Genomic DNA, 20,901 nt, shown 5'->3' with positions numbered 1-20,901 from the left:
TAAACTTGTCCTTCCTGACTCAGAAACGGAAAGTTTTTCTCCTTTCTTCCTTTTTCTTACAATGATCCTGATTTCAAAAAAGTTTGGAGCTCAAAGAAAAGCTGAACTAAAGTCAAGTATGATTTTCATAATTCAGAGAACATGAGCAGAATTGCAGAATAAGATGTTTAAAATGTAATGTACTGTAAAACATGGAATGTTGTGGACTGTATATGGATTTTACTTACATTTTAAGTGCTGTTTGAATTTGACAATTCTAATCAGACTGTTTTGGGGCACTGCAGGCTCCTGTAGCCTCTTGTCTGTAGCTGGAATCCACAAATATAATAACTAGAGAAACTATATTTTCGGTGAAAGAGCACTAACTAAATACTAAAATTAGCAGAACAGAATTTAAAAGCAGCAGAACAGGAGCTAAAAGGAGCAAAACAGATGCTAAAACTAAAATCAGCAAGATGGTAGCTAAATGTTAAAAGCAGCAAAAGGAGTCTAAAATACAGCAAGTCTGCTGAAGAAGATTTCAAAGAAAACAATGTTTTTAAAGGAACTGAAGAGATCTCAATGTATGCCTATGGTGACTTTTATTTAAATAAACTTAAATATTTGCGTTTTGAAAAGTATAAAAGTTAGAAAAACCAGAAGTCAAAGCACACTGTTTCTAATTGAGCTGGATGAGTTGATGTATGAATGATTAAAATAACAAAGTATGTGGAAATAGTTGTACTGTAAAAAAAAACATACAGAAAAATGATATAAAATGGAAAACAATAGTGTTCACTGTATGTTGAAATATGCATTAAAAAAAAAACTTAAAAGTACCTAACCAAACAAACTAAACCTGCTGAAAAGATGCATTTTTAAACATACAGCAGCATGGTAGGAACTATGTAAATCAACAGAAATCAACACCTAAAAAAATTATCTAAAGTCTATTGTTATTTTTATTTCCCATTTGTTTACATAGAAGGGCTGCACTCGATTCACCGGGGGGTGCTCATCCTTTGTGTCTTCAACTTCCAGCTTCCAGTCCTGTCTCTGTCATTTATCTTGATGGTCCTCATGAAAACACATCAGCAGAAGTAAAACATTTTTATGTCAACAAGTTTTATCAAAGGAAGAACTTTCTTTACTCTCACATAAAGCACATGGGAAATTTGACTTTTAGAAAAGACTGGAATAATATTTTTATAAATTAATTACAGGTGGATTTCTAGGCACCCTAATAAAACATTGAATATTCTATTGAGCTCAAATCCATTTTACTGTTTTTTTTGTTCAAATTTATTAATATTAATTAATAATTTTAAAATTATATTTTAGATTACAAAAATATGGCTACATCATAAAATATGAAATTTGGAAAAATAAAAACAGAAAACCAAATTTGGGAAAGGGGCCCTAGCTTATGTTCCCCTCCAGCATCCCGCACCACCACGCGCGCGCGCGCACACACACAGGAAGGAGGATGGTGTGTGACCACTCCAACATTACCATGGGTTATTTACGGGTCAGCAGAGCAGTTGTCCAGAAATTAAGGTATTTTTTTGCAGTGTGATACTCTCAGGCCTGTAACTACAATTCAGAATTTTTAACATTTATTTAGAAAATAAAGGCGAGGCTGCTTAGTTAGAGCTAATGTTATATGAGGTGTTAGGATTTTTGTGTAGAACAAAAAGAAGAAAAGGCTCTGTTGGCAGAGCAGATTTGATCTAGTTCTTTCTTTATTTTATTACACATTCGCTAACATATTTTTGAACACCGTAAGCACACGATTTTATTTTATTAATTTAGACTTAAAAAGAAAAAGAAAACAAGTGACTTTAAAGGCTTTGAAGGTTTTACAGATTTATAGTCCAATATGTAACAAAAAAAGAAAAGTTTCGGCCACTTATTAAATGGCTCAATATTGACTAATTTTTCGATAAATAATGAATTAATAAATAAATAATTTCAAATATATGTTAAGGGAGCTCAACATACCGTTTCTTCCAAAGTAAAGAGCGTTTTGACTTCATCGTCTTGAGCGAAAGGTGAACATTTCCTCCTCCAATCCCCGTCCAGCCACCGACACATTATCTGAAGAACAGCCAATAGACACGCGCAGAGCCCGAGTCCTCGTCCAATCATAGCAGAGTGATGCTTTGGTGGGCGGGGCTTCGTGTATGCGGCGGATGAAGCCTGTGATGCGCTGCTCAGAAAATGACAGGATGAACGAAATGCGGCGGGTTTCGGAGGTTCTGTGTGGACACCGATGAGTCCAGCAGGCGTTCGTGTCGCCTCTGTTTGTATCCAGGTAAGAAAAAAAACAAAAAAACAACTGGCCACATTTTGTAAACTATTTAAACAAGTGTATGTAGGCCTGGATTAAGTTTATCTATCCAACACTTTTATAAACCCAGAATGCAGACAGTCCACTACCTCACGTTTGAATACAGATATAAACTGTTTTTGTTTGTTTTGATTTTTCTTCCCAAAGGATTTCCGATTCCACCGGCTCCACATTTTAACCACACCTGTGTGATGAATCCTCATGTTCGGTGAGTCGTCCGGTACCAAAACCCCGTAAAAACTCCTCAGGGAACCAGGAATTAGCCGTGTCCTTTCCCATCTCCATGGAGAGGTGTCCACGCGCCGGCAGCTGTGGATTTTAGGCCGGGGGACAGTTGGAGACGGCGCGCGGCTGTATGAACCGGGGACTCGGACACGGACCCGACCGAGTGGACGCCTCAGCATGAAGGAGAAGTCGAAAAACGCGGCCCGGACTCGCCGGGAAAAGGAGAACAGTGAGTTTTATGAACTGGCCAAGCTTTTACCGCTTCCGTCCGCCATCACCTCCCAGCTGGATAAAGCCTCAATCATCCGGCTGACAACGAGCTACCTGAGGATGAGAGCCGTGGTTCCCGAAGGTAACAGGGCTGCGTCTAAATGCTGCTGCTTTCAACAGCGAGCTACTTGCGACTGAGAGGGTCCGGGGCCCAGGGCTCCGATAAAATCCAGTCAAATTTTACTAACTGATTCAAACAAAAATAGTCAAAAATGCATCATAAGAACACAGCTGTAGGCCGCACAAAAATAAAAAAAAAACCTCCTGGTTTGCTAATTTATTTTACTTATTCCACAATATAGGGTCACTATCTTGATAATGGCAGAGTAGCCTCTTTGTGTGAGATTTTCTTTGTACATAATTAATCTTTTGTTGTTGTTGTTGTTCTAATCGAGAATCAATTCCAAAAAAATGTCCAAACACTGTAAAAATTACTTTGACCATAACGTTTTAAAAAAATTAATCACAACTCATTTCTCTTCATGCTTCTATTTAAATGAGTTTGAGAGGACAAGGGGACATCCACTCTGGTTGTGTGCGTTTTGAACAAATCTTACAGAGGCCATAGCTGAAGCCCCTTCTGTGATCCAGACTGCAGTGATTTGGGCTCTCCCTGGGGCCCCGGGCAGCAGATTAGCAGAGCCATGCGATCTGTACGTCTGATCCTCAAACATATGGAAGTCCTTGTCGCAGTGAGGCAGGCTGTGCTGGGATGGAGGTGAAGAAAACACTGCTTCGGTTCAGGCTGACAACTGCGGACACATTCGGATCATTAATAGAACATGCAGGAAAATACAGCCTGTGTGTAACAAATGTCCAAGTTATTGGTAGTTTCACATATTTACAGCAGAGCAGACTAAATGTGTTCCTGAGCACCAATAAGTGGTGAAGCTGTGACTTGATTCAGGATGAGCTGCAGTGTTGACCTTTTATAGTGTAATAATACAGTCAGGTCATTTATAAGTGTTTTAGGTAAATAAACATCATGCAATTGAAATCAAAATTCTTCTTTGTTTCCATAAACGTTGAGTAAAAATAATGCAGGAACTCTGTTTATAAAGCAGTTTGATCAGGACTGATGCTGGCCGCCCTGATCTGTCCACAAAATCACCTCTGCTGTTTTAAACATTTAAACTCTTCTTTCCTTCAGGCTTCATGTGGAGAACGCCTGTCTGAAACGGCAGCAGTGACCCAAAGTTTTCCTTATATTTCAGTTTTTCTTTACTGACTTGAAGGCAGATTTTAATAATCTGATGCTGTTTATGCCGCAAAAAAACTTTAGAGATTTGTTTTTAAAAATATGGAATTTGTTGTATATGTTAAAATATAGATTACAGAATATTTTAACTTGTTAAAAGATATTTTAAAATTGTGCCAATGATAAGATGAAATGTGCATTTTTTCTTCACATTTCTCTTACTCCTCATGGTTTGTCTCCTCAGTCACTGCTTTTCTTGAAACTTTTAATCAATTCTTAATATTTTTACATTTTATAAAACTAAAGTTCTTTTTATGTTGTGCGTCAATCTGAGCCAAGCTTTGTGCTTGGCTGGTTTTTAGATCTTTTAGCGCTCTGTTAATAATTATTACCACTGTAAAGCTGTTGCTTGTTGAAAAATGACAAGAAACATCAATAAAGCAATAAAACACAGAGACAAATCAGAAATTAATGCATTTATTAAAACCAAACTATTATTTTTATCTTAAACTGAGTCAAACCATCATTTTCTTTATTTCTTAGCTCTGATACCGTTATGTGGTTTTATTATTTAAGACAAATAAGTCAGTTTAGGCCTTTCCTTACCGCCACGGTGGATGGATGGATGGATTGCAGTGATTTTGATGAGTGCGACATTAAAACGAAATGTGCGTTAAGTTTTTCAAATGTCAATATTGAACGAAGCTCCTCTCCGGACCAGCTGAACTGTTTCCGGTTCTGAACCTGAGTTCTGCTCCGAACCAGCTGCCGGTTCTGTAGAGTCCAGATAATCAGCAGGTCCGCAGACTGACGGAGCCGCACTTTCTTCTGCTTTGTTTACTTTGTCTCCCGAACCACAAACCTGTCCTACACACAGTTAAATAAATGAAAGAAATTATTTGGCGTACTTTGTTTGCTTGTTTTTTTATTTTTTATTTATTTTTGCTTGTTTGTTTGTTTGTTTTGTTTTTACCGCGAAGATGGACGATAATCATTTTGCCAGTGTTTGTGTGCGCGTCTGTCAGTAAGCAACATATCTCCTGAACCACAGGACGAATTTTCATGAAACTTACAGAAGGTGCTTATTGCGTGTATCTCTAAAGATGATTACCTTTTAGAGTCAAAATGTCCAAGAGCTAAGTGAGCGTAAAAAGCCAGAAGCCTGCCTCTAACTGGGAGCTGAGAGCGGATTGTTCCAACCCCACTGAGCGGTTCTCAGGCTCAAACTCTGCCATAAGGCGGGGAACCACAGCTGCTTCAGCATTCAGCAGAGCTGGCTGAAAAAGAGGAGTTTGAATGTTACGGGCCCGTTTGGATCAGTCAGATTGATGTGATGTTCTATAAGTTTGGTTCTGGTACTCTGTCAGGTCAGGTTCTGGGCTTCAAGGTTTTCTTTATTCTGTTTGTGTTTCTGTGCAAACCTACAGTCCATCAGACTGGCTGCAGGGAGCCGTGTGTGCGCGTGTGCGTGTAGCGGCTCGGTGTTCTGTGCACGCCGCATGTTTGCTCTGCATTTCAATGATCCTCGGAGCTGCTGCAGATGGTCCGGTTCGGCCTGGTTCTTGTCAGACGGGTTTACTAACTGCCCCCTCACTGAGCACAACTTTTCATTTTCCTCTTCTACTGATTTATTACTTGATTTTGTACTAAGACATTTAGTGTTCTGAAAGGCATTTTTAAATAAAATGTATAATTATTAAGAAGAAGAAGAACAACAACAATTTTACTAAAACTAATAATAAGAATAGAACAGAGCCCGTAGGATTTTGTTTTACGAGTATATTAAAGCTGCAAACTAAATTCTTCAAAATGGGTTGATTAAGGAACTCTTGTTTTAAAAAAATAGAATCCTAAATTTATTCTGTATTAATTCATCTGGCAAAACACAAATTCTGAAATCTATTTCATTTTTAATGAGTTTAAATTTGAATTTTATATTTTCTGTTTTATTGTTTGGTGGAATAAGAAAAAATTAACAAATAAATAGTAAAATATTTACATTAAAAAACAATCAATAAAAAACTTGATTTGTTTTCTTATTGAAACTTATTTTGAAAAGGCTTATCAATCTTACCTATTTTAACAAAACCACAGCAAAAACATTGTCAGTTCAACAAAACATCCAGTGCCTTTTTTAAAGGGCCTTAAAATCTAAATAACGTTCCTTGTGTGTTTCATGAGAAACTGAAGAAACAAATTTTTTGTGTTTGACATATAAAATGAAAATGATACTATACTTTGTTAGAACAGAAAATATAGTGTAGAACTATTTTATAATTGTGTACTATGTGACTCTGAGATGATGATGATGATGATGATGAGGAGGAGGAGGAAGAGGAGGCGGAGGAGGAGGAGGAGGAGGAGGACACTACATTGTTTGGCTGACAGTGTGTTTTATTTATTAACTGGAAGTAAATAAATAATTTTATTAATTATTCAAATATATTTATGTTCTGGACAGCTTTCAGCTTTACCAAGACAACACTTTGCCTAAGAGCCCCACTTTTAAAATTTAGTTTTTTACTAGAATATCTTATTCCGTACAAAATACTACAAAGTTTTTAAGGTAGTATCTAACTGGGCTGTGACACCATTCATGACGGAGTCTCCAAATGGCTTACAGCTTTTACAGTCATTCTCAGTTTCCTCACATGAGTTGTTGAGGTGCACAGTCTTGTCGCTTGAGTTTTGAACAAGTTTAAAATAACTACGTGACAAAATACTTGAAGAGTCGTTGCTGGCGTCTCCAACACAAGAACTCCAAAGCTGGATTTTGACACCTGCAGAGGAGCTCGCCTCTGACAAAAAACATGTTCACGTCTGAAAGCCTCACTGATGTTTAATAATATTCATTTTAAAACAAGTGCAGATCTGACTTTCTTTATTTTTAAAGTTTACTCCAGCTGTTTAAACAACATGAAGGCAGCTGCCAAGGTGGGTACAAAACAAGCTGTACAGTGGGGGTGGAGGTGAACAACAAAATATTGTGCACAGCCAAGAATACAGATTTACAAGCCATAAACGTGAAAATAAGTCATAATTGTCAAAAACTGGCCGATCAAAACGTGGTTGCGCAGCTCGCTGGTCACTTGGTTGCAAACATTCAGAGTTCAGTGAGACTGAGGCTGAAAATTCACCTATTTTCTTACAATATTTAGTCTCCACCAGTCCCAGCCCAGAGAGAGGCTACCTTTAAAATAAAGTCTGACGTGTTTTCATGTTAGCTGATGTTAGCTCACTCCACTCTGTTTTGATCTGACTGTTCAATTGTCCCATTTTCTTGCTGTTGCAGGTAATTGTGCTGACAAAATTTACTAAAACCTGTTTATAGATATTGTTTGGCTAGTGTTTTGCTGTAAACTTTGTTCTTAGTGTTAAATGTTGAAACACCAACAATGAACCTTTTTGTGTTTGCTCTCAGTAACCTGCCCCCCTCCACGCTTCCCTTCCCTCTGTCACAAGCAGCTACAGACAGGAGGTTACAGGAGCCGGCAGCTGCCAAAATACTTGTTTTATTGTGAACAATAAATGTGAAAAACTCTTAGACTGTTAGGAAAAATCCACATATTAAGAAATTCTTTGATATTCTGCGTTTTACAGTAAATTCTATTTTTAACACCCAACTCTGCCATTTCATTCATGTTTTCACAGTTTAGAAATCATGGGGCCTTACAGTACACAAAGCTGCAGACCTCTGCATACTTTCCACTTTGTCCCGGCAGTGTTCGATTTTTATTTTATTACATTCAATTTAACCAGTAAGTTCCTTAAAATTACCATCTCCTTTTCAAGGAAGGCCGGTCAGGAGTTACAAGCTAAAAATTAAGATTAACAACTATATATATATGAAACTGATCTTTCCAATATTGAAAAAACCCCCCCCCAAAAAAACAGATCCAACATTATACAACCACCAAGTCCAGTTTAATCTTGAGTTGCAGAAAACTTTATCAGAGCTTTGAACTCTCCTGAAAAGATTAAAAGCATTAAGCTTTAGTTGGGTTTGAAAGTTATTCCATGACCAAGGTGCACAATAAAAAAGGAGTCGACTGAAGGACCACAACTCATAACAAGTCTTTGAAGTAGAACTGGACTGATTCTGGTTTTGTGTGCTGATAAGATTTCATGATCTTTCCAATTCCAATTTCTCTGAAAGAACTGCATTTACCAGAATATAAAATATCCTTCCATCTATTTTCTTTATTTGCTTTTCCATGCAGTGTGGTGGTGGAGCTGGTCTCTATCTCCAGCAGTCACTGTGTGAGAGGCAGGGGGACAACCTGGACAGGTCGCAAGTCCATCACAGGGACACAAAGAGACAAATAACCTTTCTCCCCCACACACCTAGGGACAATTTAGAGTTACCGGTTAACCTAACATGAATGGTTTTGGTTTGTGGGAGGAAATCTACTCATGCACTGGGAGAACATGCAAACTCCACATGTAAAAGCTGCTGAGTTTTCAATCTGTGATCTTCTTGCTGTGGAACAACAGTTCTAATCACTGCTCTGCTGTGTTTCCCTCAGTACAAAATGTATTTACTTAAATTTCTGATTCATTTAAAATTGCAATTCTGTTTGATGCTGCTGCACCTTAGTCTCAGGCTCATGGAGGGGAGCTTTAAGTGTCCCGTATTAAAAATGATTAAACTGCTGAGTGACAGACTGACAGGAAGCTTTCACACTGCTGCTCGGCACGATGGGAAGTATATTATTATTATTATTAATAATAAATATTATTTTTCTTATTATTAATGGAAATGGTTGTAGAAACATATTTTTTTACCTGTAAAGTAGGTAAAACGTCAAGAACTGCTCTTAGTCAGACAGAGAAATAAATTCTAGTTCAATTAGATCTGCTGGCTATAAACAGGCAGCAGATCGAGTGTGTTTAGTGACACAAGTTTGAAGTTTGAAATGTCTGTTGTATAACAATCATTTCATGTTCAAATTCCCCTGAATACTTTTGTTTCATCAAAATATTTTTTACAATTTTTGATTAAATAAAAAATTTAACTCTGTTCAAAAATAAAAAAAAAGGATTAAAAACATTTTACAGTAAAAGAACATTTAAAAAAGAATCCCTAAATTACTGAGCTTTATTTCTCTGTCACTGTAAATCTGTAACTAATCTCCTCTAAATTATTAATCAAACAAACAAATAAAACTCAAAAGAGAAATAATTACAAAATGTAAGATTTTTAAGACAGGTTATAGCTCCTTTTTTGTGCACATCTCAAATCATTAGTCCACCACATTATAGATTTTTTCAAGGTCTGTGTTTAAATAATTAGCAGCTTTGCCCAAAGTAATATTTGAAAAAACAAAACAAAACAAAACTCTACATACAAACAAACAAAACTCTTCATTAATGTTAAATTTGTTCAGTTAAGTTAATGTTTCATTTCTACTGTAGCCACACTCTGTCTTCTTCTGTTTATGATATTCAACTAATATATTAGGAGCAGAGGACAGTTACCTCTGTGAGGAGCAGCTACACAACCAGCACTTCTAGTTGTTTTAGTAAAACGAAAATTAAATTATCACTGCGTTGATATTTTAACTTTTTGAAGTCTTTTATAGGGTGGCACAGTAGCGTAGTGGTTAGAGCTGTTGCCTCCCAGTAAGAATGTTGCAGGATCGCTTCCTTTCTGGGTGGAGTTTGCATGTTCTCCCTGTGCTCACATGGGTTTACTCCAGGTACTCTGGCTTCCTCCCACAGACTAAAAACATGCATGTTAGGGTAATTGATGACTCTAAAATTGTCCCTAGGTGTGAATGGTTGTTAGTCTCTATGTGGCCCTGTGATGGACTTGTGACCTGTCCAGAGTGTCCTCTCGCACAGTGACTGCTGGGGATAGGCACCTGCGACCCGGAATGGAGAAGCGGAAAAGAAAATGGATGGATGGATGGAAGTCTTTTATTGGTTTTGTTAGCTTTGCCTACCTCACTGAAGTTTTCACAACAAGCTGATAACAGAACAGATAGTAATCCGACTCCCACGACAAACAGTAGTTGAAAATAAAAAGCAGAGCTGAAATCTACTCTTCAGTCTGCTGAGGTGCAGCTCCCTCTGTCAGCTCACATGATGAACAGCAGAAAAGACTGTTTCCTTCAACAGCTTCTCTACTCTGATTCCGTTGGGAAGCTCCTTACAGACAGGCTGGCTGTTCAGCTGACTTGATAACAAGAACTTTTTAAACAAGCGGTGCTGTGAGGAACCGCTTCACTTATTTCAGCTTGTATTGTAAATTTCTGTTGTTCCTATTCTTCTTATTATAAAGACTTGTCAATGTTTTTTTGAATTTTTTTTGTTTGGAGTGGCTAAAAGACAAACAAACTTATTGCATTATCTCATTTTATTTACATATTACATAAAATTGGACAGGAAAACTGCTAAAACCCTCTTTTTAATTCTTGTTATGAATACAAATATGTATTTCAATGCCATTTTTGCTTGAAGCTACAAAGAGCCACTGGAAGGAGAAAAGAGCCACGTGTTGCAGACCCCTGCCTTAGGCTTAAGGAACGCCAAGAAATCAGATTGTAAAGTACACAGTGGTGTATATTATACAACAAATCAAAATAGTATAATATGAGTTTAAGCTTTTTATGTTGTAATTATGTGCTCATTTATCAGCCAGCAGAAGTTGAGGACTTGCTGCTATTCTGTGGGTCAGAAGCAGAAACATTTATAGTAGGCCACCTGATTTCTCTGGGATAAATCTGTAAATTCTGTGTGATTTAAACCATAGAATTTATAAACCCTCACTCTTTTTGGATTCTTTTATTTTTTGGAATCATCCTTCATGTGTCAACTTGTTTTCCAGGCCTGGGGGAGTCCTGGGGTCATGTGAGTCGCAGCAGCTCTCTAGATGGAGTCGGCCAGGAGTTAGGCTCCCACCTCTTACAGGTAATTATTAAGCTCAATCGCCACACCAGATGTGAAGGTCCTCTTTAAATCATTCTTCTTTTTCTTTTTCATTTTTGTCTTCGTCTTCTTCTCCGTCTTCTTCGCTGTCTTTTTTTTCTTCTTCCAGATGAATTGCCATTTGGGGGATTTTAACATACTTAAAAATTAAAATTTTTGGAAACCTTATAAAAGTAAGCAAAAATCTTATTGACCTTAGCAACTCTGCCCACTTTTTTCTTATTACAGTTTCCTTTCCAGTTCAGCGCACCTGCCATTGACAAACATACAAATTTTGAATTAAAAAAAAAGTCAAATTTTATAACATTTAGCAGTCGAAGTGCAACAGTTAGCTGGGATTAAGATCCTACATTTAATTCAATTCAATTCAATTTAGTTTATTGATATAGTGCCAGTTCACAACAAAAGTGGTCTCAGGGCACTGTACAAAACATTTACATACATTATAAAAGATAATTACGTTATCTATCTAAGAAAGCCCTCAGATTACATTGAATCTTCACTTTGTCGCAGTCTCCCATGCCGAGCACCACATTGGCAACAGTGGAAAGGAAAAACTCCCTTTCACAGGAAGAAACCCCCAGCAGAACCAGAACCACCGTTGGGACGAGCAGCAAATGGCTGCTCGTCCTGGACAGGAAAGGAAAGAAAATAGATACAGATAATCAGCATACCAATGAAAATTTATCCCTGTCTAATAACTTTACCTATTGGAAGCATATATAAAGTAAAGAGTACTGGTCCAAGCATTGGGATATGAAGAAGATTCATTATTAACAATAACAAACTGGAATCTATCAAATAAATATGATTTAATAAATTTTAGAGCCATTCCTGTAACCCCAATATCATGTTTAAGCCTCTGTAATAGAATGTTGTGATCAGTTGTATCAAATGAACACAGTGAACACAAGTCCACTGTCTGTGGCCAGGAGAATATCATTAGTAACATTCAGAAGTGCTGTTTCTGTGCTATGATGAGCTCTAAACCCTGACTGAAACTCCTCTGATTATTACTGTGCAGATGTTCACACAATTTATTTGCAAGTATTTTCTCAAGAATGTTTGAAATGAATTTGAGATTAGATATAGGTCTGTAATTGGCCAAAACTCCTGAATCAAGATCAGGTTTCTTAAGTAAAGGTTTAATTACAGCAACCTTAAAGCTTTGTGGTGTATAACCAGTTGTTAGAGACAAATTAAGCAATTATTGATTACTGGGAGGATTACTTATGAAAATGACCGGAGATCACTGACAAAGACATTTTAAATACACTGCTCTCTTATCATGTAGGAGCTTCAGCAATAAAAAAAACACCATGAAAAAACTGAATATGTGAAATCTCTATTTACTGTCGGTAGTCAATCCTGCTCTATAAGCAGACACTAATCCACACATCAGATCCCAGAAACAGCAGAAAACACTCACATCAGGTTTGTTATGCAATACTTTTGTTTTTTAGGTAGTAAAACAACAGAAAACTAGAAACATATCAGTACATTCACAGTGGTTAGATGGATAGTTATTTATTATGAAGTTTAAAGCTACATGGTATTTTTAAAGAGTGCAGCAGACAGCTAAATTCTACATGCTACCACACTGGTTCGGCACTGATTAGCTGTTTTAATTATGAGTTTGAAACATACTGATCTGTATTTGTAATGTTCAGTGTTATTATTCTTTTTAAAGCAGCAAAAAGTTTTAATAAAATAAAGCATCCCAGGTATTAATGTAAAAGGTGAAAGTAAACGATCAAGCAAAACAAACCTCTGCTCCTCCATCAGCCTCATGCTGTCCTGACAGTAAATTCACAGCACAGAAACTTTGCAGAAAATGTGTGTTAGTCTGTTAGTTTTCCATCAATATAAATGAACAAACAAGAAAACAGTCTGCTGTTTTCCTCATTGGACATGAACAAATGGGGCTTTACAATTGTTGGTGTAAGACCACAATGTTAAAACTAAAATAAAATACTCCAAGCTTTTTCTTCTACTGCCTTTCTTTGAGACTGTGCTACAGCTAATGGTTAAATGTTTTGGTAATTATATCTGAACTATATTTTTGACAAAGTTATGGGACTAATGCTGAGAACAAATGGAACACGTCCCAATTTTTGCTATTAGGAGGTGCCCTACTTAAGCTAAAAATAAGGTCAGTAAACATCTCAAAAATAGGTGTGGCAAATTTGCTCAACATTGTCACCTATTTTAGGAGCTCAATGACTTACTTGGACATAGAGGGCTGAAATTGTGGCCTATACCTCTAAGGACCATACCTTTGGAAGTATCGCCTAAACTCAACAGAAAGTGAGCCATTTTCATTCAAAGATGCCATTTTGGGGTATTACATTCATGTTCTTTGAACAAACTCCTTTTAAAGCATTGGGAGGGTTGGCTTTAAGCTTGGTCAGTGTACTATTAAGGCATGAGAAATTAAAACTTATCAAAACCTTGAGTTTTAGTCATAGGGTGTGGGTGTGGCTTGACCTGAGTTTGATTTTTCACCATGAAAAATGAAACTGCTATGACAGACAGATAAAACATTTGACTTTCATGAAAATGTACATATTTTATCACTGTCCAGTCCTCAACATGTTTACATGTTAATGTGCTGTCGTTGTTTTAGTCCCACCCACAGAGAACAGGAAGTTGGAGGTTTTACTCATATGTCGTTCTCTGACCTACACTATGGCCCAGTCCTAATACTCGCACTACACCCTACGCCCCTCTATGAAGCGTATACTCATTCGAAGTGCAAAGAAGGGTTTGTGTGCGCAGGTTACAAGAATGCAAAAATTGGAGATTTGGAACAAAGCAAAGTTTGATAGTATTCACACATGTACAGCAGAGTGAAACAATAATTATTTCAATACTTTACGTTTAAAAACTGGGGCGGGGCGAAAGACCACTCTGGAGAATTGGGACACACTAAGCACTCAAACCCTTCACCATGAACACATTTGAAGGAGACAAGGTTGGAACAAGGGTGGAAGTGCAAGTATTGGGACCAGGCCTATATTACCAAAAGTATTCACTCCAAATCATTGAATTTGGGTGTTCCAATCACCTCCATGGCCACGAGTGTATAAAACAAGCAACTAGAGATGCAGACTGCTTCTACAAACATTTGTGAAAGAATTGGTCACTCTCAGGAGCTCAGTGAATTCCAGCCTAGTATTGTGATAGGATGCCATGTGATACAATAAATTCTGTTGTGAAATTTACTTGCTACTAAATATTCCAGAGTCAACTGTTAGTGGCATTATAATAAATTGGAAGGGATTTGGATTGACAGCAACTTCGCCAGAAAGTGTTAGGCCACATATAATTGCAGATCACAGGGGGTTATCTTAAAGGAGTAATTGAATGTACATTTTCATGAAAACTAAATGTTATATGTGTCCGTTATAGCAGTTTCATGTTGAGAAGTTGAAGTTGCATAGAAGTCATCAACATTTTGCAGAGTTGCACAGAGTCCTGACCTCAACCTAATAGAACTCCTTTGGAATGAATTAAAGCAGAGACCGTGAAGCCAGGCGTTTTTGTCCAACATCAGTTTCTGACCTCACTAATAAGCTTCTGGAAGAATGGTCCAAAATTCCCATAAACACACTCTTAAACCTTGTGGAAAGTCTTCCGAGAAGAGCTGAAGCTGTGACAGCTGCAAAGGGTGGGCCAACATCATATTAAAGCTTATGGAAGAAGAATTGGATGTCACTCATGTTTAATTACAAGTGAAGGTAGACGAACTGTTACTACCCCAGGTCTAGGGGATCAGGGTGGTAACATAAATAGTGTCCAGAGTGAAAGTTAAATGTAAAATAATTTATTACAAAGAAAAGGTTCCATAAACAAGACAGAGAATATACTTCAACTGAACAAACAATCAACTTGGACTAACAAAAATTACTGGTAAACAAAGTGAGTAAGGTGAAACCCCAACAACAAAATAACCAAAAATAACCAAAGTAGCAATCATAACTCAAACTCAAAACAATCTAAGCAAACAGTAACAAACTTCACCCAAGCACAAGCTTCTTAGTCAGAAGCACAGGAGTCAAAGGTGTACCTCAACTGTTAAAGCAGAGCCAAAGGGTGGAAGTACAAAATACAATAAGTTAGCCCACAACTGTCAACAAGAGGCTGCAGCAAACAAAGTGGGGGGAATCATCTGTACAAAGTCTGTTCCTAAAGCTGTCCCACTGGAGCAATGAGTCCAGGAGCCTTTTACAGGGTGCAGGTGGATCTCATCATCATCTAATTGGCCAGTCATCTCCTGATAGTCCAATAGGGGTTCTCTGCAGCTTCCAGGCAGTCAATCAGCAGAGAGTGCTCCCACTGTTGAATCTGCATAAAGAAAGAAAACAAAGAGACACACAGCCTCTAGAGGCCAAGGGCCGTAACATGAGCAAATACTTTTGGCAATATAGTGCACTTGAAGATAACTTCAAACTGTGTCAGATAACATACTATGTTGGACATGAATTTTTGTAAAAAAAAAAAAAAAAAAAAGTGAATTTTTGCCAAAGGTCTTGATGACGGGGCAAACTTTGATCTTGATAATCCTCTTGTAAATTCAGCTTCATCCAATCTGTATCAAAATACTCAGGAGTAATCTTTGACCAAAGCTAAGTATATGTACATAGACTCTGTGGGTGTGGCAACATGGCTCAACAGCACTCCCTAAAAATGTTCCAACAACCCTTACTGTATTCCTTTACTTTAATGTACAAAAAAAAATAAAAGTTGGTAAACTTGTTAGGTTCTCCAAAGACTACAAAAAAGTCTTAAGCACTCTTATCCTTAAACAAACAGGAAATTGTCTAATTTGATTTAAAAACATGATTTTTAAGTTTTTTGGACAATTTGCAGCCATTATGTTTGAACAAACGCCTCCTAGAGATTTTGAGGCACTGACATCAAACTGTATCAATATACGATTTAGACACAGGATATTAAAAGTTATCAAAAGCTTCAGTTTTCAACACAGCATGTGGGCGTAGCTAGACCTCAAATTTTGGCTTTTTGTCACAAAACACAAATTTAAAACAAAACTTATAACTCTAACAACAAAATTCTGATCTGCACTAAAATGCAAATGTTTGATATTAGTGTAGTCCTCAATTCATCTACATATCAATATCCTGCCTTGTTTTAGTCCCACCCACCAAGAACAGAAAGTTACATGTTTGATTCATGGTTGTCATTCTCTGATCTGCTTTACCATATTAACTTAAAACTACATTGATAACAGACAACATGTGACGATACATGGTATGAAAAACTGTGGCTTATTGATAGAGGGTGTGGTCAAGGCAGGGAATTTCAATATGTCACCATGACACTAATTGTTGCTGTATCTTTAGCAATACTTCATCCGATCCACATCAGAATGTCAAAGAATTGTCTTTGACCAGAACTGATCATATATGTGTATACACAAAAAAAAAATCAACCTACCCTTTGCTAGTCTTTTGCTTTTATGTACAAGTATGAAATTCAGCACACTTATTATTTTCACCAAGGACTAGAAATGTTTCTGTTCTAATGTTCAAAACTAAACAGGGCGTTAGCGATGTTGGTTCAAATTAATCCTTTTTATGCCAATTTTGCCATTTCTACCCCTTACATTTCAACAAACTTTGTAGAAATTTTGAAGTATTGGCTTCAAACGTGGACTGGCATGGGGCACTGAAAGTTATTAAGAACTTCAGTGTTCATCACAGCATGTGGGCATGGTTACACTTCAAAATGGTTGTAACTCACTGTGAGGCTTGAGGGTTGAGTCAAAACCTTTCAGGTTTAAAAATGGCCGGGGAAGCAAGAAATGCACATCAAAAAGAAAAATCAGACAGGGTCCAAAAGTATGCAGATCTCTGATTCTTTTTTTATATATTTATTCAAACACATGGTTCTTACATTTTTACAGCAAAAGGACATAGTTTTCACCCTCCTCAACCACCAGCAAGAAAAAAGAGAGCTCCCCCTGCTCTAAACCACACAGCTTTTAAATCCTTAGCCTGTACCACTTCTAATTAAGAGGGGTGGGAACATTTACACTTATTATATGAAACTACACATAGACACTTAACAACATTTCTAGAAAAATATGTACATAATTACAGCTAACTTTAACAACTTCAAAGCCAAAGCTAAAAGAATCTAAACCCAGGCAGAATCCAAAACATCTTCCTCTCTCTCAACCAGTGTGGATTTTCCCTGTGAGGCTGACTGAAAACATCAGGTCCTTGTCAGCACTGCTGATGGGCGCGCTTCCATGGCAACACATGACCAGGTGATCTCAAAGAGAAGGAGAGTGATCAGCACAAAATCTTAAAGTTAAATCAGTAAACAACCAGGTTTAAACCAAACACAAACAAAAAATACATAAAGAAAGTACAAAAGAAAAATACGTACAGAAAGTACAAAAATACAGCACCAGTTAGTGAGGGGGTAAATCCCTCACACTCACACATAGAACATATGATCTCCATCTAAAGCCACATGGTTGATTACAGTCCTGTATTTCAACACTTCTACATGTCAATATGGCATCTCTTTAGCCCAGCCTACTGAGAACAGTAATGTGTATGTTTTACTTCACACTTTACATCACTCTCTGACCTGCTTTTCTATCAACATCAAATGTTGTCAGATAGCAAATTACAAAGTGATTTTGTTTGGTACTGTTTTACTCTTGGACAGACGTGGAAAGTAGCAAATTGCATTTACTTGTGTCACTGTAATTAAGTATTTTGTACTTTTAAAGTATTTTTTTTTTTAAATTTATACTTGGTTATGTTTTATTTCAAGTGTTGGAGTTTGTTACATTTGAAATCTCATCTGTTACTGAGTAAAAAATGTAAACGTAAACATTTGAATTTAAAGCAGGAGGAGAAAAACACCAAAAAACACAGACAGTGACTGGGTCTGTTCCTTACCAATCAGGTGGTGTATGTTCTGGCTAGAAGTGATTACTTGTTTGTTTGGTGAATTAAAACAAGGCTTTCATAGTATAATAAGAGGCTTTGTGAAAACTAGTCAAACAGACATGATTGCCTGACACTGCTAAAGTTGGTTAGCTCTGTAGTAGCTGGTAGACTAACTACTTATTATTTATGCTAACTATAACATGACGTGATTATAAAGAGAGAGCATCATTAACTCCCAAACTCATGTCTAAGAACATGTCAGAGAATTAATAAGTGGACAGGACCTGGTCTAATTAAAACACGCAGCCTGATGAAAAATAATGCTACATTTATTGAGAAGAAAATAAACACAATTTATTTATTTGATAACTGTATTTACACTTCTTTTACAGCTATACCCCCCCACCCCCAAAACACACCCACCCGCACCCACCCACCCACACACATAAACTTTAAAAGTCCAGCCTGGCATTTTAATGTTTCAACAGAATATGTACTAATTATATATCAAAGCATAGAAACGTTTATCTTCTTTTACCCAATGTGGCTCTAACTGCTATAGGACATGGTTTTCTTGAAAGTCCCCTAAAATACAGAAAGTGCATAGTCTTTATTATTATTATTATTATTATTATTATTATTATTATTATTATTATTATTATTATTATTGATAATAATAATAATTGTACTATTATTTTAAGTAGTAGTAATGTTTGTAATATTTAGCTCTGTTAGATGGACTGTGTGTGTGTGTGAGAGAATTAGTAGCTGTCACCATCTGCCTCCTGTGCCTTCATTCTGGTTGCTTTGAGAGTGAAATGAGTTGAAGACATTCATGGTCACGTACAAAGTCAGTCTGTCCTGCTGCCCCTCTCTCAGCACCAACACAAAGGGGCTCATCTGCAAACCTCCAAGCTGCTTAGAAAGAAGCAGAAGTTGTCTGAAGCTGGTAAGACAGATGTGACGATCACAGTCATACTATAATGATAGAAAAGAATTTAACCAGTTGGCCAATCAGTACTGACCAAAAGAGGACCGCTCAGTCAGTCAGAGACAACTCAATTAACCAGGTCTAGAGGTATTTATTGTGAACAAAAGGGGTTTGCTCAGTAAATGTTTATTTCTGTGGAGGTGGATACAGAAAATAGCAGAGGGCTTTTTAAATTCAGGTAGAAGTTGGGTGGGAAGGGGGGTCTAAGGGCATGCTCCAATAGATTAAAAATAAATAAATAAAATTGGTGTGATTTGGTGCATTCTGGTGCATATCACAGCACAAAAGAGATGGGATTAAAAGTAATTTAATGTATACAGTCTCATTATTAAACTGTCTAATTATAATTGGAGGTGAGTTTATCAATCTGGCTCCTCCCACCAACTTTTAGGCTGCTAAATTATGGAAAAAAGTTATGATCTTCACTGCTTTGATGAATATTATAATCAGGATCATTAAAATGATTTTTTTATCAACATCGCAATCATTGCACATAAAGAAAGTGAATTGTCTTAAATGTGATGTTTTCCTCGACAGCTTATTGTTGAACTTTCACTTAAAATAACTTAGAAAGTATTTATTCAAATGTAATAAACATATAAATAAAACTAGAAATGTGCAATTCCACTATACATGTTTTTTTGAAACATGGTTTTTATTTTTCTAAATTCTTTGTTTTATACAGTTTTTTTTAGAACTTACACTTTTATTGTTTTTAACAGAGCAATTACACAGCCATACTTAAGCCATACATGGTACAAAACATATATGTTCACAATATGAAGTTTTCCATAAAATAAACATCTTAGCATGGTATCTTACGACCTCAGCGTCACATCTGTGGGCTCATCATCATATAGCTCTCAGATAAGGATACACTTTGGCAGGAATAGCAAAACTCCATATGCCTAAGAACAAACTTGTTGGACTTACTTACATCAAGAGAGCTTCTGCAGGCCCCCAACGCAGGCTAAAAGTAGTTTTTTGAAGTCTTAATGAGTAAGTTATCTTTTCCATTTTATACAATTCCCTCACTTTTTGAACCCATGAGTCATAGGAAGGTGGTTCCAATTGCATCCACCTGATTGTAATGCATTTCAGGGCTGCTGTAAAGAGTACATTTAGCAGATATACTTTAGCCCGCTCTTGGATACCAGCTGGTGTAATACGCAACTGTAACATCTTTTGGTATAGTTTCCTGAAAGATATGGTTTATAGCACTATACACGTCATCCCAAAAGTTTTGGAGTTTAGGGCATGAGCAAAAAATGTGTGTATGATTGGGGACCGCCGAGCCACAGTTTCTCTAACACAAGCTTGGTACATTAGGATCCATCTTAGCAACTACATCTGGTGTTCTGAAATATCTGCTAATAATTTTCCATTTATATTCCCGCCACGTGTTTGAGTTTGTAACCCGATGTGCCTCGGTCCAGATTCTCTCCCATGTTTCATCAGAAATTATTTTGTCCGTCTTTGCCTCCCATCTTTGTTTTGTCCGAGTGGGTTTGTTAAGGTTCATTGACAGAAATATACTATATAATTTTGTTATCAGTTTTTTATCCCCACCCCCTTTCTGGAAATGGATTAGTAGGTTTTCTATTGGTGTGGGATTTAGTACTCTTTCCCAGTCCCTGTGTGCTGACAAAAAAAGAACACAGCTGTAAATATCTAAAGTAATCACTTTTTTGGAGATGAAAATTCCAACATAACTCTTCAAATGACATAAGGTTGTTCCTGTCGATCAACTGATAAAGAAATGTAAACCCCTGTTCAGCCCATTTAGAAAAATCTTTGTCTAAGAAATTGGGTGTGAAGGATTTAATATGTCCAATGCTTGTTAATATTGATAACCCTCTTGGTGGTCCGAAGGAAGTTCGTACTTTGTTCCAAATGCCAAGTGTGGTTTTAGTCCTGGCAGTTCCATACATCCATACATCCATCCATTGTCTTCCGCTTATCCGGGGTCGGGTCGCGGGGGTAGCAGCCTAAGCAGGGAGACCCAGACTTCCCTCTCCCCAGCCAC

General features: G+C 37.0%; 1 protein-coding gene across 1 annotated transcript in view; it reads left to right on the top strand.

The window, feature by feature from the left end:
• Window positions 1–2,178: 2,178 nt before the first annotated feature.
• The window catches only part of sim1a (SIM bHLH transcription factor 1a), a 69,141-nt gene continuing 50,418 nt past the window's right edge, over window positions 2,179–20,901 (top strand). Inside the window, exons 1-3 of the mRNA XM_037980371.1 lie at window positions 2,179–2,293; window positions 2,477–2,906; window positions 10,852–10,934. Coding sequence (XP_037836299.1) covers window positions 2,732–2,906; window positions 10,852–10,934 — 258 coding nt within the window. The 5' untranslated portion in view covers window positions 2,179–2,293; window positions 2,477–2,731. The remainder of the gene's footprint in view (window positions 2,294–2,476; window positions 2,907–10,851; window positions 10,935–20,901) is intronic.

This window comes from Kryptolebias marmoratus, linkage group LG16, assembly GCF_001649575.2.
Source record: "Kryptolebias marmoratus isolate JLee-2015 linkage group LG16, ASM164957v2, whole genome shotgun sequence".
NCBI lineage: Eukaryota > Metazoa > Chordata > Actinopteri > Cyprinodontiformes > Rivulidae > Kryptolebias > Kryptolebias marmoratus.
This window is presented reverse-complemented; position numbering and strand designations above follow the sequence as displayed.